Source organism: Cibotium barometz, chromosome 15 (genome assembly GCF_041138505.1).
Source record: "Cibotium barometz isolate CiBa-2024 chromosome 15, ASM4113850v1, whole genome shotgun sequence".
NCBI classification, from domain to species: domain Eukaryota; kingdom Viridiplantae; phylum Streptophyta; class Polypodiopsida; order Cyatheales; family Cibotiaceae; genus Cibotium; species Cibotium barometz.
The window spans coordinates 6,411,303-6,434,646 of NC_141060.1; the positions used below are offsets into that span (position 1 = coordinate 6,411,303).

Genomic DNA, 23,344 nt, shown 5'->3' on the forward strand with positions numbered 1-23,344 from the left:
TAGCGGGCATCCTTGCTTCACCCCTATCGTGCTGGTCACCATATCGGATAGTCTGCCTGGAGCTCAGATTCTACCTATCACAGACTATCCTTAGGTACCTCAATGTCATGCAATCTGTGCATAAGCCTGGCATGTGGTACGGATCAAAGGCTTTGCGTAAGTCCACAAAGCAGTAGTTTATCCTTCTCTTCTGTGCCCTGCCCTCTTCAATAAGTGCCTGAAGTGTCAGTATGTGATCCAAGGTAGTATCCTCTCCTGAAGCCGGCCTGTCCTTGTGCTTGGTGACCATGCCTCTCTGCCCAACGGCTTAGCTCCGACTCCAATATAGAGCCATATAGTTTGGCCAAGTAATGACCAATCATGATCGTCCTATAGTTGCCTGGAACCATGGGGTCCCCACTCTTAAAGAGTGGTACAATGGTATGCTCTGTCCAGCTTGCCGCGAAACCCTCACAAATGGCACGATTAAACACATGTACAATCAGTGGAGCCAAAGTATCGCGCGCATATGAGAAGTGCTCTCCAACTAGCCCATCATGATCCTGTGCCTTTCCATTCTGTAACCTGCCTATTGCATCTAGCACCATCTGAATAGTAAAAAAGTGGGGCGGGGGGCTGTCCTGGTGCATCATATAGCTCTCTAGCATAAGCATGCCATGCCTCAGGTGATGCTTTTCCATCTCCACTTACAGTGGAATTGTGAGCAGTTGAGCAGAAAGATACAAAACTCGCCCATTATCTGAAATTGGGCTTAGTATACATTACGAAGGGGTCACGAAAACCTCGCATGCATGTTGTAGAGATTTACCCTGGTCCAGGAGCCATGATCATTAGCACGGTGGGGGAAGAGAAAACCAGGTTATATCTTGCAGCAGAATGTGCCAGGCATTACGCATAGAAAAAAATAAATTATATATATATATACATACATATCAACTCACCCTCGATAAGACCAAAGAACCATATCAACAATCAAATGCTAGGTGCATCTGTTTAGCTCTAGCTCCAATCACATTGCCCATCTTAATAAGCCAATGCCAGATGCTAACTTTGTCTTTTGACTGTATCGCTGCCTTAGACTTAAGACCGATGATTGAACACTTCCATGTGCTTATCTAAAAGAAAATCAGGATTAGAATTTTGAACACACTGGATCAAGCTACTTGGCTTGATATAATCCACAGCCTGTAATAGTGAGTGAGTAGTGTTAATTTTCCGTTTTCTTTGGAAGAATGTTAGTTGCCAACAATTTCGTTAGCCGTACTAAATCAAAGACAATTTAAAAAAAATTCTCATCACAGCGGGAACTCAATAGACCTAAACAGTTTCTAAAGAGAGGGCTGACATCCAGTCACAGTTTTGTAATGATGTACACACATGCTGTGAAGCATGTTTGGCTCTGTATACCAAAAGGCGCCATTTCTTGCTAAATTCAGAATGTAGCACACTCCAAAAAAATGGAGTCGAAGGTACAGAGTTTCAGGTATGAAAAGTTTTGTCACTGGCTCGAGGCATGCAAGTGATCTTTTTGGCACAAAGGCAAAGGCTTCACTTTTGCAGATGCAGAGCTCCCTTCCTCCAACGGGACTGGCGGGGAGTGCTCAACTAGCCTTCCGACTCCAGAACAAGATGAGTTCGATTTGGGCTGTGATTCGGGTGGAAACATCTTTTCCAACTTCCTCATGATGAGCTCATAACTGGTAAACGTGATCACAGCAGCAGGTGTCGTCCTCATGAGATTAGTTGCACAACCACTGTAAAATCCCGCAATTCCTTCTTTCAGGTAAACCTTTCTGATGCAATCAATGACACCTTTGTACCGAACTTCAGCACACTTGGAGCGCCTTTGCTCTTGCAGTCTAGACCTTACAACCTGAGTTATGATTGAAAGAAATGCTGGTTATGTAATCATTGTCGATATGCGAATGTTCACTTGAAAGGGATAAATTCATAAATCGCTTGAAAAAGTGTGCTTTACCTCATGAGGATAGGTTAGAGTTGATGCTATAATCTTGGATATTGAAGATGCCAGCGCAACATCTCCACTGTTTAGCATTTCTGGACTAGTTCCCTCTGTTTATTCAAAAAGGAGAAATAAGCAAAACATAGGTTTACTGGTTTTTTTAAATTTTTAATCAAGCAGAAAATGGCATTCCAAAACAATATGCACTGGAAACACACTCATTTCAAGAAACTGCATTCAGGAAAACTACGTCCCTTTTCTTTCAATAAGTACATAGGTATGTATGTGTGCACGTGTAGCTACTCCAGCTAACCCACTAACCCAAACATGCTTTTGAAATAATTAGTTTGCTCGCCTTGAATAGACTGGCAATGGTCTTCCCAACAAGCCTGCTCTGATCTGATTCTCCTGCTCCCATGCATGCATAACCTGTTTAGTTGCCTTTTGGAAGAAGTCACATAGAATTGATGTGTGAACTACCGCTTTCACCATGCACTGCTTTTGGAGTCTATTTTATCATTAGTTTAAGGCTTGCCCAAACCCTGGGTAAAATTAAGAATACTAACTGTGCAGAAACAGGCTCCAAGCTTCATTCTGCCTCTTTTAATCAACTGAGGTGTCAACCTGGGTAAATTTAAGAATACTAACTGTGCAGAAACAGGTTCCAAGCTTCATTCTGCCTCTTTTAATCAACTGAGGTGTCAACCTGCTGAGAGTTCAAGCCTAGACTCTCATCCATGCCTATCTCCTCTTGTTCTATTCTTCAATTGCTTGGTTGCTTTGCATAACACTTAAAATCAAGAGAACTGCCCTTGACAGAAACTAGTAATATGGACAAATGCTATGGCAGACATGAGTGTGTGAGTTTTGCAAGCTAAATTTGGTTAAGGTTTGATCAATAAACACTTTGAGTACAGGTCCGAAACCTTACGCTTGTTTAATAGTGGCCCAATATCCACCTCCTCCCACTGTCCTTGTACCACACCATGGAGAGGAGAGTAGTGTGTGCCTCCTTGTTAACTTTGGGGTGCCTCAGTCAAAACACTAAACCTCCTATGATTCAACAGTCCAACTAAAAGAAACCCATCTTAACTTGTGTCCAAAAAGCAAAACATGTTGAGATTTCCTTCAATGGTCGAAAAGTCTTCATTTTTATTTTCACCCCAAGAATAGTTCCATATATTAGTAGAAAACAGAACATTCAAGGGGGAGTGCTATGGGCCTCCTTGTTCTTGAGGATATGGTGGTACATGTGCTCGCTGTTCCTGCAAGTGAGCACGACATAACCATTTTCATACAAGCTTCAGTGGCCATTATGCATGTAGCATAATTGATTGATTTCATCTCTGGTTAGCCTCCTCCAATTTGTCATTGACGAGTTAAAATTTGTGTTTAGATTGCAATGCCAAATTGTATGGGGTGCATGATCAAAGGTTCATTAGGTTATTTGTGGGTGACTTCGTGAAAGGGGTGAAAAGATGATTTGAGAGATTCATGCAAGAATCGAGGGTAGCATGAAATTATTTAGGAGGTGTGGTGATAGTCTAGGTGATTTGATGGAGATAATCAAGGAGTGATTAGTGGATCTAGAGATGCTCTCATAGAGCCATAAAAATTGATCTGACCCTTGCTCAATTTGAATGAAAGCCTATTGATTAGTGTGTTTATCTATTGTTAATCTAATCATTGCGCCTATTCTTAATCATGGATTCCCTGCTTAGCTTTGATCTGCCCTTACTCCGTAATTTTTACTAGATCATGGTGCCTTCAAGCAAGGCCCAGTTGGCATGGTCATAGGCCTTCTCAAAGTCCAACAAAAGGACCACCATATTTTCCTCACGGGTCTTGGCCTCTCAAAAGGAGAAGATGTCATTGAAATCAGGGACCCGGAGCAATAGACCAACACTTCAAATATACCAGATAGAGCTTTGAAACACAACGGAAGAACCATAAACATATAAAAACACCGCACTGAGCCGGAACTGCCGGCCTCCCGTAGGAACTTCTTTATTATGTACAAGCTTTACAAAGAATCCAGGCTGGGGGTGCAGAAAGCACCAGATTTTCCACACGTGTCCTGGTTAGCTTTTTCACAAAGCATACAAGAGATTCTGACAAATCCCTCTTCAGAAAAGACAGGCCAAGTCGGTGCCACAAATAAACAGTCCTGTTCCGTGCGAGGGAACCCAGAGGACAGCTCACTATTGTACGGCCAGTATCAGGTTATGGGTCTCCCCTTGCCTCGGGAGGATGATGTACTGGTCTTCTTTTCTGTACAGGATGGATGGCAGTTGGAGAGATGTGACGTGCAGGACCTTATTGAGGGCCCCCAGATTCGTCCAGTCAGAGTTGTTGGCAGGTTAGGGAAGCACCTGTTTGTTGACCCTCCCCTTGGGATGATCACAGAGAGTGTTAGCCTTTGGTTGTATGGTGGCTGCCCTATCAGACATTTGCATTCGGACCCCGGTGAGTGGGTGTGGAAGGATGCTTGTAACCCCTTGAAAAGCATGCCTTTTTTCAGTTATACTACGGTGCGGAATGCTAGACATCTTATCTTGGGACACATTCAGAGTGTCCCTACTCTTAGACCCCATTGGGAATTTTACGGCATTACGACTGACATTCAGAGGGTTTTTTGGCGAAGATTGTGGCATTCTTATAGGAAGCCACATATTTCCTCCTTTATCTGGGTTTCTCTTCATGGTGGTCTGCCCACCAATCAGTGGAGGTCAGTTACTGGTGCTTGCCCAACATGCCCTAGATGTGCAAGAGTTTCGGAGTCAGTTTACCATTGTTTATGGGAATCAGGGAAGCACAGAGGATTTGGTCTGCGATTGCTCACCTCTTTGGTAGGATTAAGAGGGATGTTATCGTTTCTTTTGGTTCTATCATTTAGTTGACACAGTCTGGGCCACAGCTGAGATTCGAGGGGACTGACAGGAGCTTGGCCATTATGGTTAGGCAAGGAGTTGCTCGGCAGTATTGTCTTCAGGATTTGCACTTTCACACTTTGTCCCTTCGGCACAGAGGTTAGCCAGTCCTTGGGAGATTATTGCTAGCATCTCAACCTGGAATATCTTGAAGGCTAGATGCACCGAGGTTATTGAGGGTACGCCCGTTTTTGTTTCTCAGTGTCTTTGCAGGATTTGGAGTGATATTATTCACACCATCATGGCTACCTGGGCTAGAATCCAAAGATCTGTGAGGGCTGCGGAGAGGAAGCGCGGCCAGTTTATGAGAGAGTGGAACATTGGTATCGTTTTCACGTCCTCTCATTCGGGACTCTATTGGCAGCACAGGGCTCCTGATTGGTTGAGATCTCCACCTTTCTTGGTGTGAAATCTCCATTTTGTAAAATTTTTTCATACTTAATAGAAGTCTCCTTTCTGGAAAAAAAAAAAAAGAGACAATACACATAGTGGCTACTAGCAAATACACCACCTGACAGTTGTCAGCCAGCTTAGAGGCGAAAGAAGAGTGAACAATAGCTGCTGCTGGCCTGTGCATCTCTGCATATAAAAGAGAGAGAGATCAAAATAACTGTTGCCGGCCCTATGCTCTCAAGTGCATAAGAGAAAAAAAAGAGGGATCAGCTGCAGTCCAGCTTGGGCTCTCATGCGCATGGCTGTAAAAGACAGCCCCTTCTCCCCTTTCCCGGCTTTAAGCACATGTAGGACAGCCATGGACAACCCACAACATTCCCACCTCAGCCCGGGACAGCCCTGTACGGTTGTCTCCAGCCCTATACGGTTGTCTCCAACCCTGCCAAGCCCATAGAACTCCCCTCAGGTCGACCAGCCCTCAGACACAAATAGACAGAAATGACCAGCTTTCTGGCACACTTAGGATGAGTCGATCAACAGATTTCTGCATGAAAAACAAGTGGACCAGCTCTTTGGCATGATTGGCAGAGTCGACTAGTAGATCCCCACGCCTGGAAGTAGTCGACTAGCACCAGGTCGGCCAGCTCCGCCAAACACTTGAAAAGCATGTGACCAGCAAAACTCGACCTCTCTGCCAGTAATAGAGCTTCCCCGCCAAAAATATCAGCTCATGTGCTTTTTAGGTTCAGAAGGGGGCGCCTACAAGTAAACAGCCCATATAATGTCCAGTGCCCGATGCATTGGCCACCATGTGTATTAAAATAGTTATGCCCAGTGTGTACACCTTATAAACTTGTCCGGTCACTTATAAGTGAGTGTGGACCTGCATCAATAATTATTAGCATGTGAAAACATAAAGCTGTAAATTGAGTTTTCAAGAACACTTACCACCTATAAAACACATGTAGATCGCCTGTCAGACCAAAACAAGTGTGCACACAGTCCAGAGGGTGCCTAGGTGTCCCCGATCCCATGGACAACACAGGCAGTAATCTCAGACATTGTCCAAACAAACAAAACAAGTCATTCAAACATAAAATTAAGGTCATGAACGCACATGAGGGCAACTAAACTAGAAAAAACACCCATCTGCTTAGTTGTATCATTCAAAATAAAATGTCCAGGGATACAAAATCCTTCCGGAATCTTCCCAAAACATAAATACAAGTGAACACATGATAGCTAGTGCTGGGAAAACACGCCATGTCACACTCCATATGCCATAAATTTACTGTCACGAAGCTCCGTATGCCACACATGTACAATAGCAAATAGAAGCAATGAGGGGTTTTGTGACATAGACTACATATAAGATACTTGCTAAGGCAGTGAGGATTAGATTGCAGCCAATTTTGCAGGATGTCATTCATGATACTCAAAATGGATTCTCACACAGGAGGAGCATCTTTGATAACATTTTCTCATTTTGGGAGGCTGTGGAATGGGTTAAAGCAAGTAATCAGCCTCTAGTCATTTTGCTTTTGGATTTTGAGAAGGCTTATGATAAAGTGGATTGGGACTTCCTTGAGGGTACTCTTAGTCATATGTGTTTCTCTTAAAGATGGATCAGGGGAGTTTCATGTATGTATTGTGATGCCCATAGTAGTGTGCTCGCTTGTGGTGATAGGGGTGAGCTGTTTTAGATCTCTCGCTCAAAACGGCAAGGATGCCCTTTAATCCCATTATTACACATCATTGTCGCAGAGGCCATGAGCATCTTCCTCCACTCTACTGCCGGTATTTCTGGATTGAGGTTTCCTCTTCGTAGTCGGGAGGCTGGTTGACTCGGAGTTTGCTGATGACACAACCATGTTCTTGGAGGCCTCACAAATATGTTTATGTTCCTTTCGGTGGCACTGAAAGAGTTTTGTTTGGCAACAGGGGCCCTCATTAATTGGCACAAATCTGTCGGTTTTTGGATTAGTGACTTGCTGAGAGTTGCTTGGGGTGCATAGCGTGGTTTTACTTGGATCAATAGAGGAAGCATTGCTAGATACTTGGGATGCCAGGTTGGGGTTGATATTTCTCCTGCACAATAGTTTGTCCTGGTACTTTTGAGTATTCGGAAGAAGCTTCTTCATTGGAGCTCTAGGATTTTGGATTTAGCATCTACAGCATTGGTGGCTAATCAGGTATTGCTTGCCTCGGCTTGGTTTATTGCCTCTCGTTGGTGCTTCTCTTGTGCGTGCATTGGTCAATTGCGGAGGTTGATCCGAAATTTTCTTTGGTCGGGCTTGGATGGCACCACAGACACTTGTGCTAGGGTAGCCTGGCTTACAATTATTCAACCTAGACATGAGGGGGGGCTGAAAATTATTGATCCAGATGTTCAGTGCAAGGCTTTGCTTTGCAAAACTTGTGGTTTAGAGGCTTCCTACCAAGCACCGAGCCTTGGAAGGATTTTTTCTTATCTCAAATTTTTGGATGTACACCCCATGTTGGGAGAGATTGGCTGCCCAACACACACTTTTTGTTCATGGAGGCAGATATCAAGGCACCATCTTCCCCTCTAATTGTAGCCATTGTTAGAGCATGGAGAAGCATGAGACCTTTCTTGCGAGACAGAGGCTTCCTAGGTGTTTCGATAAGGTTGACCGACAACCTATTATGCGGAATGAGTTCATTAGGGATGAGGCAGTCGGCCACTTGCATCTCGTTACATGCACTGGTCAGGATGGGAGAGATGTGCATATACAGTTCTTGCTTGGAAGACCTTCTCTGGGATCTTTCATGGAGATTATCATTTGAGATGGCTGGGAGTTTTTTCTAGGATTGGTATACCTCTGCAGGTCATTGCTCTCTCTAGGGCCAGGAGGCTACAGATTGCATCATCTATTCTATCATGCCTGGATGGAGATTGAGGAGATGTAGCACGGAGGGTATCATCCCAGACACCAGGCTTAGTCCAGTGAGGATTGTTGGTCATTCGGGGAAGCACTGGCTCATTGATCCTTCTTCTCAGATAGTGACTCATGGCTCTTGGTGTTTGTGGCTGTATGGTGGGTGGTCTATCAGGTATCTTCAGTGGGATCTATGTAAGTGGGAGTGGATTGATGCCTCTGATCCATTGAAAAGCCATCCATTTTTCAGCTTCACTGTCCAGAATGTGAGGCTTCTCATCATTCGACAGATGTGGTAACAGTGAGTGTCTCATTGATCCTTCTTCTCACATAGTGACTCATGGCTCTTGGTGTTTGTGGCTGTATGGTGGGTGGTATATCAGGTATCTTCAGTGGGACCTAGGTAAGTGGGAGTGGATTGATGCCTCTGATCCATTGAAAAGCCATCCATTTTTCAGCTTCACTGTCCAGAATGTGAGGCTTCTCATCATTCGACAGATGTGGTAACAGTGAGTGTGGCCAAAAAGGGAGGCAGAGCAGGAAGAAGGCAAAAGTGGGAGGCTGGACGAGGGTGAAGAGGATGAAGGCGAGGAGGAGGGGGGATGGTGGTTCTTTTTTTGGGGGGGTGGGGGGGCGCGTGGGAGAGGGGGTGGGGGGGGCCCTAGTGCCGCACACGGAATGGAAGAGAAAAGCGCAGGAAGGGGGGAAGGCTTGCTGCAGCTCAGCTTGTGTTACCTGTGATCCAGAAGTCTTGCTGCAAAAGGTCATGATACTTTTTTGGAAGCCCTGGACCTTGAAGCCTGTGTCTCAACTTGAACCTTTACTGAAGCTGTAACACCCTTTTCTGTTCTTTCAGTTCTCACTTAACAAACTTGTCAAGCTCAATGCTATTTTAAAACATGAAGCTTGAGTGTATTCCTTGCCGGAAACTCGTACTTTTCATAGATGAAGTCCCCATGTCAAGCCAAAACTTAAACAGAAAATTTGAAAAGACAGCATTGCCAAAGGGCTTTCAATGACTCGCAACGTCTTACAGGTATGTTGGCTTACTTTTCTCAGCAAAGTGTTCTTTTAACGATTCATACACAGGGAACTGGACTGCTACATGACTTACTCCTGCCAGTGCTGGTACAATCCCACTGCCCAGAAAAGGTTAACATAACATGAGATTGGCCATTTCATATCAAAAGCATAAACCCCTTGCTAAGGACCATTAAAACAGGAATCAATATCTTGACCATACCTATAGAGGCCACGAATACCCTCCTCAGCATATATTCTACGAAGAGCACCAACAGTGCTTGTGTAGGGAACATGACTTGGCCTTAATTGTTGTGTCTGCAAGAAAAAGGAAAACTTAGACATCAACATATATTCAAGAGCGCACATCAGGTGGTGACACCCTTTTAAAAACACTCCCACCAAACACAGTCCAAGTGTGTAATCATTACTAAGTATGCTACATAATAAAAAAGACAACCAGAATATGTAGCCACAAAAAAACAGCCTAGCCAACAGAAGGCATCACTAGCAAGTCACTATGGTGGGTCATGTGCGACCATGCGTCTTAGTCACGGGGCTCCATAGTCGGCTGTCCAAACCCCCAACTCTTGAGAAAACAGAAAAGTGCAAGGTCACTTTACAATTCGTTAAAAAAGAACTTTCAACAAGACATTACACATGGCAGCGGGTTGTGCTGCTGACACCTGCCTGACTGAAACTGATTGAGACTGACCCAGTTGAAACCGGCTGATTTAGCTGCCTCAATTGAATCAGAAACTCTCACTCACGTCTCCTTTGACTCTCTCCGACCCTGAGGCTGCTCTAAACTCAAAGAGATATCACACTTTAGGCTCTTTGCTGACTGCAGCTGACTCCAATCTTCCTCTTCTCTGCGTCCGCTGACATTTCTAGATTCTCAGAACACTCAAACCTGGTAAAGATCTAACACTATAAACACTCAACTGACACTAGCTGACACAAAGCTTTCTCTCCTCTGCGTCTGCTGACACTTCTAGATCCTAAAAACACTCAAACCTAGTAAAGATCTAACACTATAAACAACCAGCTGACACACAACTGACCTTGCATCAACATTCAGCTTACAAGCCCGTCTGATTGCTAACTGCTGATAGATCTCTATCAGTCAGCTCTGACTCAAGATCATTACCCTGAAACCCAGACAAACCAATCCAAGTCCAATACACCTACAACTGATCATATTTGATGCTCAGCTAACCTGATCTAACTCTCTACTCTCTCATCTGATGCTGACTGAGTCAGCACCGACTCAGTATCAACTTTCCGGTCATCAGATTGATACACACAGACGCTCCATCACCATGAACGCTATCAAATCAACTCACTCACCTCAACAGAAACTTCAAAACAAAAGACCTTGCAATCATTCACAGTTGACACAAACCAAACTTGCTGACTTTTTCTTATAGACAAAAACACAACAATGTCTCAACAACCCTGAGACATGGGCACAAACGTATCAAAAGAAAACACCACAGAGCTCAAGGATCCCCCCCCCCCCGGTAGACCCCGGCAACACAACTTCAAACTTTCTGAATCCACTGTCATGAACGACAAGTCTTTCTTACACATATAAATCAGCACTCAACTGACAGAAAAGCAGTTACAATTGAGCAAAAATTAAATTGGGTCAAGTCTCTAACAGAGATGCTCCTCAGAGAACCTACAGGACACACCTCCTAGCTGATCCTCTGGACTTCAGCGCTCCCTCTGCTCTGACTCAATCAATTCCTCTCACATTGCACTATTCTCTTCTTTACAATCTTGAAAATTTGCAAGGACCCCAACCTACCACCTTCGACAGACCTGCAAGACTCCACTCCACTGCAGTCTGCGCTCTCTTCTCTCTCTGGTGGTCGCTCCAACCACCTCGTCTTGGAGAGTCCCTCTTGGTGAGACACCCACCACTTCTCTTTGAAAGTCCCCGAAAACTTTCCAATTCACCCTCTTCTACTTGTCACCGCCTTGCCTTCTGCTGGAATGTTGTGCCGCCCGTCTTCCTCGTTCGCCCATGCTGTTTCTTTTTTCATTTGCACACCTGCGTCTTTCCACTTGGCAGCCATGCTGCTTTTATCATCTAGGATTCTCTACACACCATCGTATACACATTTCTTCTATCTACACATGATGATGTTTGGATTGGTCTCATGATTCTCCTCACAGCAGGAGTAAATGAATTTATTTATGAATGATATCCACACTATGATAACACCTATAGTGCCTTAGCCTCGCCAACTGCGGATACCCATCCCTTGGGTAATCGTGGGGGTACTCCGGAAGAGGGATTAAAGCCAAAACTTGCACTAACGGATTTAAATCCACCAAAGTACACTGGCACTTTACCTTCTCTATGTGATCACACAAATGAGCACATTAGAATCCAACATGTTGCATATAATTTATAGGATGTGGCTCATCGTTGGTGGAGGAAAATTCAAAAGAACAAGGCAATTCTGAATACTTGGGAGGAATTTAAGGATATGTTTATTCAAAATTTTGTGCCACCAGATGAGCAGAGTAGAGCTCTTGATACTTGGTTTTTTATCTCTCAAAAGAATCTTATAGTTCAGAGCATGCAGACAGTATCGAGAAGTGCTTATGAAAATTCCCCAAATTTTACCAGATTTCTTACAGGTTCATAAAGTCGCCTTGGGATTAAATGATAAACTTCAACCATTAATGCACCGTGAGAAGTGTCAAATCTTATCTAGAGCTACATGCTTCTTAGTCCTTCAGCAAACAAAAAGCTCAATGACAAGAACCAAATGTGCATTACTAACCTGGTAGCTAAATAAAAGTTAAACCTGCCTTACGCTTCCAAACTGCTAACAAACCCTGCCAAGATGATGACAATGTAGAACATAGCTACCCCTAAGGCTTCTCACAATGGAGGACAATAGACATGACACTCAACAATCTCTTTCCAATATGAGTTGAGCCTCAATGAGAAGCATCATGGCATGTTAACTTCAAGACAGATGCCACGTGAAGTTCCGATTATTACCCACACTTAAGCATACTGTGTTTGTCTCCAAAAACTGATTTATTAGCTTTCCTCCATTGTCGGGGTCCTATAGCTCTTTCCACTGGTGCTCCAACAGCTTTTCAAATCCACACTTCCTTGCCCACTCATGATGCTCTTTCTTCATCATATCGGGGATGACCATGGGCATGCAGAGGCTTTTCTTAGGCCTTTTGTCTGTCCTCTGGGACTTGTTGATCTTTGTCATGGTGATGTTTTTTGAGAAAGTGCTGCATATAGGTGTGAGAGATGTGCGTAAGAGTGTAGATTTTGTGAATGTGTGTTTTTAGACTCCTTGTGTGTGTTTTTAGACTCCTTGTGTTCTTTGTTGTGATTTTTTCTCTTTTTTGCTCCCTATTTTGAGGTGTTGTCATTTTCAGCTTCCCGCTTTTCGATATGATGTGACCCTTGATTCGTATCATGGCCGCCGTTGACTTAATGGCATTAAAGCATTCTCACTATCTTCCCTTCTTACCGTTGTTGCAAGTGGGATTTTAATGATGTTGTCCTCCATGCAGTTGCTTATGCCGTCCACGTGGCCTTTTGAGTTGTTGACGTGGATCGGATTAGCACACACTTGGTCACTTCCATAAGAGTCTACTCACAAAGCTCTATGGCATGGTTAACTTCAAGACCACCTATAACCACAAAGGGAGGCGATTATGCAACAAGAATATACATAAAGTTACAAAAGGTAACTTAGGAGTTTGTAACTGCCATAGTCACAATGTTTTCAAAAGGTTTTGTTAGGTTTAATTTCGTCTCTTTGGAAGAAAGGATGGGTTTTGAAGTGACACTTGTTATATAAGCATACTGGTAAATGATAGAAGTCACATTTAAGTCTATAACACAGAAAGAGTGACATTCAAGACACATTCTTCACAAAATTTGTAAACAATACATTTTATGCTGTAACTCCCATACTTACTAATCCTCCCAAATGTCATCTTGATTAGGGGATTTGTGGGAAAGCATGATGGAAGAGGGGTCAAGATTTGCAATGGAACTGAAAAATTTGGGAAAAGTAAGAAATGATAGTGAAGAATTTCAGCAACTAGATGTGCAATTACTTGAAATTGAAAAGGTAAATGAGAAATTTGGGATAACATCAAGTGAAATTGGTCATTATTTGACTTCAATTTCAAACATATATATCTACATCTCTATATATGAAAGAGAGAGACCTCGCTTTACACCAACCGTGGCCTCTCCGACAACAAGAATCCCTGGCCCCTCCCATAACACCAACACCAGCACTGGCCCCTTACTTCTCCAACAACAAAGCCCCAGTCACCAGCCAAGCACCCCTCCCGCCAGCAAATGAAAGCCACCAGCCACCCCGCAACTACAAGACCATTGGCACCCCAACAACAAAGCCCCGGAGGAGCAAGCCACCGGCAAACTATACCCGCCAACAACTTCAGAGCACTACCACGTCTGCTGACCAACAAAGCCAACAGCCAGCTTCATCAAAGCCATCGACAAAGTTTTAAGCCCCCCGGTAAGACGCTGACACGCCAACCCCCAAGCCTGCACGACCACATGTAACGCTCGAGGGCACTGGCATACTGACAAGCTCAACGCACCATCTGCAACCCAACAACCGCAAGCAACCACCGGTACATGATATATATATATATATTTATTTATGTGTGTATGAAAGCTTCAAACCTAAGGTTTGGAGAAAAAAAAGCCTTCCAAAAAATGTTTTTACCTAAAGAAATGACTTTTGGGCGAAACACCGTTTCAGCAAGGAGGTTTCATGCTAGTTTGAAACATTTTGTCATAGAAACATTCCATCCCGATTAAAAAAATTACCAGATAGGAGTAAGTCTAAGCGCTCGCTGAAGCTCCCGCCCATCCCTGCTTGCACTTCCTGCACATCTGCGCCCCTCGCCTGCCTGCCTGCTTGTTGCCTTCTCTTGCCCCCCCCCCCCCCCCCCCCCGCCTGCTGTCGCTTCTACGCCCCCCTCCCACGCTGCTCTGCTCGCTGCCCCTTCTTTTGCCCCCTCCGCCTGCTTTCTTTGCTGCGCCCCCCTCCTCGCCTCCTCGCCTTCCCCTCCTCGCCTTATCGCCTCCCCCCCCCCCCTTCTTCGCGCCCACCTCACCTCTGCAACGCCCCGACCCCCCCCCTCCGCCAGCATTTCTCCTCCCCGCCCCTCTTGCGCGTAGCATCCCCCCCCCCCCCCCCCCCCCCCCCCCCCCCCACAGGGGCCATTGTGGATCGAGGGATCATTGCGCCTGGTAGAGCACAGTATGTCATTCTGAGGATGCATGTTGAGCGATTGGGCGTGCTCAACGTCTATGCGCCTAATCATGCTAGTGCCAGAGCAGAGTTCTGGACCCAGGTTACGGATGCATTGCCAGAGGCCGCACATTGGTGTGTCGGGGGAGACTTCAACATGCTTGAGGACCCAGCCAATAGGGTGGGAGGCAATCATGTTACAGTGCACGACACGGAGCTTGCAGCTTGGGACCGGTTTTGCATGTCACTGAGGATCACTGATGCATGGCAGCATGGGGCCTTCTCCCGCTCTCAGGACAGTCTTAGTTTCTCTCGATCGGATCGCCGACAGGGAGGGACTAATCTATCACGGATTGATCGCTTTTATGTGGGCGACTGGTTAAGGGAGCGAGGGGGCTCCGTCGGCATTCTCGCTGGCACCTCATTTGCGGATCATGCGCCAGTTATCCTGACATTGGAGGAGAGGACACGGGAGCCCAGCTTGCAGTTGAGAATCCCAGAGAGGGTACTTACAGATCCCAGTCTCGCTGAGGACATTGAGAGGATCTGGCATGATAGTCAGTGCTCTGACCAGGATGCAACAGGCCAGTGTGCCCAGGGACTCATCGAGCTTACCTCTTTTCTGCACGCTGCAGCTTTGACACGGCTGGGAGAGATTCGCGAGCGGGAGCATCGGCTAAGACGCAGCCTTGCTTCGCTACAGCGCCTCAGGAGCAGCAGCCTGCATGTGAGTGGTTGGCGTCGCAGCTGAGCCAGGCACGCCAGGAGATTAGAGAGGCAGAGGAGCAGAGACATGAGTTTTACTATCGTCGTCAGGCCTCTCAGTGGACGCAGCTTGGTGATAGAGTGACTGGGGAGTTTTTTGAGATCACTGGACCCCGCCATGCTCGGGCAGGAGTCCGTCAGCTTGGTAGACCGGATGGTTTGGTAGCTACTGAGCCCGGGGAGATCAGAGAAATTGCCACTGCATTTTATAGAGACCTGCTTTCAGCGGAGCCAGCCACTGAGGACAGAGATGCTTGCAGACAGACTGTGTGGGCCCATGTGCAGAGGAGGGTCACAGATCATATGCCTACAGTTCTTGGTGCGCCTCTTTCAGAGATTGAGCTTGCCGAGGCCTTGAGGGTCCTGCCGCGACATAGTTGCCCAGGGGAGGACGGACTGATGCCGGCCTTTTTTATGCGCTATTGGGACCTTTTGGGGCCAGGCCTCCGCAAGGGCTTTCAGTATGTTTTGGACACTGGGGTGATGCCACAGCTTTTCAGAGGGCTTGATCTTTCTTATCCCCAAGGGGGAGGGAGTATCAGATGATATTCGGCATTGGAGGCCTATTACGATTCTCAACACTGTCTACAAGGTCTTGGCAAAGGCCTTGAGTTTGAGGATCCAGCCCTTTTTGGGGGAGTTGATTCATGCTACCCAGACAGGATTCGTCAAGGAGCGCAGTATCCTTGACAACATCTTTACTTTCTGGGAGGCAACGGCCCGAGCTAGATTTCTTGGCGAGGACTTGGTCGTGATGCTTCTCGATTTTGAGAAGGCATACGATAGAGTTGATTGGGGTTTCTTAGAGGACACTATGCTTCGCCTGGGCTTTGAGCCAGGATGGATCAGAGGGGTGGCGGCACTGTAACCCTCCCCGGCTCTCCGCCCTCTCTCGCCGCAGCCTCCCCCACCTCCTCCCCTAGTCTTGACACCGAATTTACCTGCCACCGCAGCGCACTCCGCCCCGCCTTTATCATCCGAGCCCTCCCTCCCCCCCCCTTTTGCCTCTCTAGAGCACTCTCGTTGCCCCTAGCAGCCCCTGACCCAAAGCAGAGATAGCCGACGGGATCAATCCGTCGCTTGATTCACCTTGGTGAGAGCAGAGGTAGCCGGTTGACGAGGGAGGTGGTTTCCCCTTCTCTTCGGTCATTCTTATTGACACCATTTACTACTGAGGAGTTAGCAGAGGCATTGACGGCACTTCCCACGAGCAAATGCCCGGGGGCGGACGGGCTTCCAGTCTCCTTCTTAAGGTGGCCTTTGAGCTGCCTTCAATGAGATTATGATTGCAGGTGCCATGCCAGAGAGGATCTCAGAGGGCTTGATTCACTTGATTCCCAAGGAGGGTGGTGACAGATTGGAGATCTGGCAGCGGAGACCCGTCACTCTTCTAGGGACAACCTATAAGATCTTGGCCAAGGCCATCAGTAGGAGACTTCAACCTTTTCTCCCCGACTTGATCGACGACACTCAGACTGGCTTTGTTCAGGATTGGAGCATTGTGGACAACATCTTTACCTTTTGGGAGGCAACAGCTTCGGCCAGGATGAGGTAGCAAGACCTCATTGTGCTACTCTTAAGACTTTGAGAAAGCTTATGATAGGGTGGATTGGAGCTTTTTGGAGGGCACTATGAGCTGGATGGGATTCCCCATGGAGTGGATTCGTGGAGTCTCAAGCTTTACTCAGCCTCACACAGCTAGGTTCTCATTCAGGGAGCAGATTCCCCCTCTCCTGCTTGGTTCGACAGGGCTGTCCTTTGGCACCTTACCTCTTCCTATTTCTTGTTGAGGCCATGAGTAGTTTTCTCTCCGCCCAGGAGACCTGGCTTCAGGGATTGCGTCTTCCCCTCCGCACGCAGGAGGGGCTGCTGGACTCAGAGTTTGCAGACGACACAATAGTCTTCCTTGTAGGAGATGTGGGGAATCTACAGAGATTTGCAGAGGCGATTGAGGTTTTATGCGGTGCATTAGGAGCACATATCAATTGGCACAAGTCGTGTGGTTTTTGGGTAGGCTCAGCACCCGCCCGACTTGTCGACCAATTGAGGATTTCCAGTGGATCCCGAGGGGCCCTCTACTTCGATATCTTGGTTGCCAGGTTAGCATTGATCTCTCTCCCGAGTAGCAACTCGCCCCGCTTCCTCTAAGTATTCGGAAGAAGCTTCTATATTGGTGCTTAGCAAAGCTCTCCTTAGTAGGCAGGGTGGTGGTGGCGAACTAGGTACTTCTTGCCACCATGTGGTACATCACTTCGTGCTGGACCTTTTCTCGGGCATGTATTGGCCAAGTACAACGATTGATTCCGAATTTCTTGTAGGCATATGCTCACTTATGGTAGTGCTACGTGTGAACTGGGCTTAACCAAGGGCACTTTTTCCCATGTGGTTTTTCCCCTTGGATATCGTGTGAAAAGACACTCTATCCATATAGCTTTTGTACTTCTATATTATATGGATGTGTTGACTTGCATTTTGTAATCACCATACATTTGGTGTTTAGCTTCCTCTCTCTCTCTCTCTCTCTCTCTCTTCCCTCCCGCCTGCTGTTCGCCCTGCTCGCTTCCGCCACCTTCCCTCCCGCCTGCTGTTCCCCCTGCTCGCCGCCACCGCCCTGTTCGCTTCCGCCGCCCTGTTAGCGCCGCCTGCTTCGCTTCCGCCACCTTCCCTCCCGCCTGCTGTTCGCCGCCCCCTCTCTGCTCGAACTTTCTTCCCCCACCCACCCACCGACCCACCCACCCACCCACCCACCCACCCACCCACCCACGCTCAGGCCCCCAAGGCAGCAGCATAACTCTCTCTCTCTCTCGCTTCTTCCATGGCTTCCCCCTTGCGCAACCCGACGAAGGCGACCTTTATGGTCACAAACAAGAGGATAACAAATGTGGAAAAAGAGATGAAGGAATGGAACACAGAGATGGAGGGATGGTGGAAGGAGAAAGCCAACTTTCTCCAAATGGTATTCAATGACGGTAAGCGGTGGAAAGAGGAGGAGGAGGACCTCATAGCGGAAGTCAAAGACCTTCACAGGGAAGTCAACACGCTCAAAGGCGTAATTTCAGCTCTTCAAAGGGAGCTTGCAGAGGCCAAGGCAAATGGTGGACTTGAAGAAGGTGAAATTCAGCCATCCATGATAGAAGAGCTCAAGGTTATCAAGGAACAAGTACAGGCAATTAAGGAAGAAGAGAAGCAACACGAAGCAAAGACTTCCTCATGGGTAGAAGTCATTACCAAGACTCAAAAGAAGATGGATGAAGCGGAGAAGTGGATAGAGGTCGCCAAGAAGGGTAAAGGTAAGGAGATAACAATCCCTACACCTACAATCATTAACATGACTTTGGAAGAGGAACTGTAAACCGGCCTTCAGAAAGCAAAGGGCGGTGAAACAAACACTCGCACATAAAACACTTCAACACCATTGAGGACCTAGAAAAGGAAAACAAACAGGGGGAGCTAGAGTGCTCCTGCAAACAGTACACGGACACCGATTGGTCCCAAATCGCAGTGGCGCCCCTTGCGGTATTTCTTTAATTGATTAAAAGAGCTTTGATTACAATATAAGGCTGGGAACTCAGCCGTCAAAATGGAACCCCTGAAGCCTGCAAAGAACCTGCATCTGGCTTCTTGTCCACACGGTATCCCCAAACAAGTCCAGCCATTGTTCATATCAAAAGGCTCTCTCACATTGAGTCTGCATACAGAAGCTTTCTCCCATGATCAAGGCTGCCACAACCATCCATAGCCTCTCACACTATGAACAGCATCACACCCTGACACATCCAGTGCTTCTGCATCACAACACAAACTCCCAAACTGTCTCTCAAAAGAGAACTCGCATCACAGCACAGCAAACCATACAGTCGACACACCTGTACCAACCCTCTCTACCTTCCAAGGGTACTATCCATCTCTATCATGGATTCCCTGTCCCCTGTCCAATCAGTAGCAAGGCTGTACCATACATGTGTCCATTCCTGTACCTTCTGCCTGCATGTGACCTATCTCTTGGAGAAACCCAAAAACATGTTTCCTCGAGAAACCTACGACCTGTTTCCATGTGAAACCCTTAGGCATGTTTTTCTTTGAAACTTTTGTCCTGTTTCCATACATCTAGTTACCTGTTCCCTCATGAAACATCTGGCAACATAGAGATGCCCATAACTATAGGTCCCACTGTTCCTTTCTAGCAGGAAGAAAACAATCTGCTCCATGAGCACGCAGCCATGCGAGCTTGCTTCACTCCCATGCCAAGAAACATAACCAAATGACCTGTACTTGCAGCCAAAAACCCAAGTACATTGCTGAATTTGCAACCAAACAAAAACAGCCCATAAATTGTCCCAAAACAGTCCTGTACCAAAGCTTAGAGAAGCTGAAAGTTCCATCAGTTGAACACCATCATCATGATGTCTATGTTCATGAAAAACCAGCCCCTCCTTTCTGTAAGGCTGCCTGTGTGTCTGGAGAAACCAGCCTGTAAGCTGCAGCCTGACTCTATACTGTCGCTTCAGCCCGCCAGCCCTCCTTCAGAAAAACACACACGCATGGCCTAGCTTCTTATGCGCCGCTTATATCCTGGTGTTGCGCCGCCTGCAACAGTACAAACCTGAACTGTCCCGCCTGTACCTGCTAGACAGAATTGTCCAGGTCCGCCGCCTGCATGTACTTGCACAGTAGGCGCCTGCAGCAACAACCGCCACCTACTCTGTACGGCCTGCAGTCTTCAGGTCTGTACGGCCAGTTCTGTACAGCCTGTCTGTACGGCCAGTTCAGTACGCAGCAAAAAACCCAGATCTTCAGCGCTGGCCGCCTGTATATCCAGATGAGCAGCCCTCCTGACTGGAAAAGCACACCCACATCAAAAGATAGACGCCTCTTTTCTGCCCGACAGCCCCTCTTTTACCCCAAAAAGCACACGTGGCCCCAAAATAGCATAAGGGCCACGTTTTTCTTTAATGAAGGGCTTTATAATAATTTTTAAAGGTTTTTAAACCTTTTAATGCTAAAATCTCTTTGCCCCCTTTCACACATGGGGTTGTCCACACATGGGCTCCCTTTTTGACTCCAACTTGATGCCATTCACACTGTCCACCATGTCCCCGTGCACATTTGCATCTTGTCCAGAGAAAAACACAGGGTCATGACATACCCCCCTCTTGAAAAATGGCAAGCGTCCTCGATTGCACTCAATGGCACAGTAAAGCATCTTATGAGCAAAGACACCCCATATGACAAAAACAATGGCCTTCCAATGCATCTGGGTGATAAAACAATCATCCTGCACAATAAGCCACACTGTCCTCTTGCTTGTTCCTTCAGAACCTACAGCAGAAGTCTAAAACCAAATGGAAACACGTTAACTGTGTTAGCCAAAAACAAAACCATGCATCATTCTACATATGACACACATATGCATGACACATATATGCATACGCAAACAATATGCTCCTCAAAATGCTCTACCTACTCCAAAGTAACAGTCTAAGGGCTGCTCGCAAGCCTTACGCCCATGGGCATCCCGCAGGACCCATGACTGATGGTTAAACATGAGCATATGCAAGCACTCAATGCATCCAAACACTACATCCAGTAAGTACTTTCCCACATATGTCTCATGGCCATCCCGCAGGAGTTACACCCAATGGTGCATCCATGAACATAATAAAGCACTTGATGGATCATACCAATATACATGCAGCACATGACACAATGCAGAGTATTTCCCAATGTATTCTCAATGATACCAGGATCCAATGGCACCAGAATACAAAAATACGTCTACCTCAAAAAGTGTATGCATACATGCACAAATAGAGTTCGATCCATATTTCCATGAACCAAACCAACTCTAGGACTGCTCGCAAGACTTATGTCCTCCATAGAGTCATCCATAGTTGCAGTTAGAGTTCCAGGTGCGCGCGACTGTGAACCATACTCAACCACCATCTCCTCTGACTAGTACACAATATCATAGAAGTCCCATAAGCAGATGTACTGTCAACCTCAGTACCTTCGGGTGAATACAAAGATGTCACCAAGCGACTCCTAGATAACAACTGAGCCTGTCTGTAACAACAAGGGAGCGGAGGTGCTACCCCCTCTTGAGCATCAGGCAATGCTCCAGACCTATGCTCTGCTGAACCTGAATGAGTCGTAACAAGAGTCGACTCCAACTCAAAGGCATCAAGATAAAGCTACAAATCCTGAGGTGAATCTGCTAAGTCACCCTCCTCCATCCACTTCGCATCCATCAGTGAACCTCCTCCATCCACTTCGTATCCATCAGTGAACAGCTCTTGAACTTCACAGGATAGCGACGGGAAACCTTACCCGGTACCTTTCTTTCCTTATGTGCCAGTATATGCTTTAGGAATAAGAACCTCGTCAAGTTCCTCCACTTCCATCTGAGCCTCATCTGATACATCCTCAGGCACCCAAAACCTGCTTGCACTCCACCAAAGTGGTAAGCAAAAGTCCTCGATGAAGCATAGTAGATCACCACTGCTAAACATAGAAAGAAACTGTCGTCCGAACCCATGAAGCCTCTATGAAGATACCACTGGTGACAAACTGTCGAAAGCCATAGCCTTCAACGCATCTCCTGCACCATAACACTTCAACTGCTTCTTGTTCCTGGCCGACTACTTCTTAACAAAAACAGCCCATAAACTGTCCCAAAACAGTCCTGTACCAAAGCTTAGAGAAGCTGAAAGTTCCATCAGTTGAACACCATCATCATGATGTCTATGTTCATGAAAAACCAGCCCCTCCTTTCTGTAAAAACACGGCGTCCTCCAAAAAGCACCCACTTGGCTGCCTGTGTGTCTGGAGAAACCAGCCTGTAAGCTGCAGCCTGACTCTATACTGTCGCTTCAGCCCGCCAGCCCTCCTTCAGAAAAACACACACGCATGGCCTAGCTTCTTATGCGCCGCTTATATCCTGGTGTTGCGCCGCCTGCAACAGTACAAACCTGAACTGTCCCGCCTGTACCTGCTGGACAGAATTGTCCAGGTCCGCCGCCTGCATGTACTTGCACAGTAGGCGCCTGCAGCAACAACCGCCACCTACTCTGTACGGCCTGCAGTCTTCAGGTCTGTACGGCCAGTTCTGTACAGCCTGTCTGTACGGCTAGTTCAGTACGCAGCAAAAAACCCAGATCTTCAGCGCTGGCCGCCTGTATATCCAGATGAGCAGCCCTCCTGACTGGAAAAGCACACCCACATCAAAAGATAGGCGCCTCTTTTCTGCCCGACAGCCCCTCTTTTACCCCAAAAAGCACACGTGGCCCCAAAATAGCATAAGGGCCACGTTTTTCTTTAATGAAGGGCTTTATAATAATTTTTAAAGGTTTTTATACCTTTCAATGCTAAAATCTCTTTGCCCCTTTCACACATGGGGTTGTCCACACATGGGCTCCCTTTTTGACTCCAACCTGATGCCATTCACACTGTCCACCATGTCCCCGTGCACATCTGCATCTTGTCCAGAGAAAAACACAGGGTCATGACAGGAACAACGAAAACGTACACGTGCTTTGCATGTGAGGATTACCGGCCTTAAAGACGGGGATAAAGTTGAAGAGGAGGTCAAAGAGCTTATGGGGTTGATGGGGATTGACAGTCCGGCACACGCAAAAGCCTGGAGAGTGGGCAAAAAAAGCGGAGGCAACGGGGAAACATCAAAGGAAAGAGCTCTCATACTTCGCTTCCCCTCTATTGAGGCGAAGAAGGAGTTCTTGAAGAGACGACCCACTTTAAAGAATACAGGCATTTTTCTTGGTGATGATCTTACTCTTTCACAGCTTGCACATATGAAGGAAGTCATGCCAGAGATTAGGGCGGCAAGAGAAAAGGGAAAGATAGCATTTTATGGAGAAGGGAGGGTGGTCATCGTGGAGCCACGCTCTACATGACGGTGCGAGACCTATGGGACCAAATTAAAGCTGGCAGCCTGGAACTGCAATGGATCCCTCAGACTTGATGTAGGTGCCTTTGAGGACAGCTTTAGAGATAGAGATATAGTCTTCTACTTGGAGACTCACCAGGCCCCTGGCCAGATGATGCCACAGGTGACAGGATACAGATGGG

The 23,344-nt window shown here is 46.7% G+C and overlaps 1 protein-coding gene across 5 annotated transcripts in view; it reads right to left on the reverse strand.

The window, feature by feature from the left end:
* Positions 1-1,278: 1,278 nt before the first annotated feature.
* The window catches only part of LOC147630901 (nicotinamide adenine dinucleotide transporter 1, chloroplastic-like), a 117,810-nt gene continuing 95,744 nt past the window's right edge, over positions 1,279-23,344 (reverse strand). For all 5 annotated transcript variants that reach the window (XM_086809275.1, XM_086809273.1, XM_086809276.1 and 2 more), the window contains 4 exons: positions 9,430-9,524; positions 9,237-9,325; positions 1,979-2,073; positions 1,279-1,873 (listed from right to left, as the gene is read on the reverse strand). In XM_086809275.1, the coding sequence (XP_086665401.1) occupies positions 1,499-1,873; positions 1,979-2,073; positions 9,237-9,325; positions 9,430-9,524 (654 nt within the window). In that variant the 3' untranslated portion in view covers positions 1,279-1,498. The remainder of the gene's footprint in view (positions 1,874-1,978; positions 2,074-9,236; positions 9,326-9,429; positions 9,525-23,344) is intronic.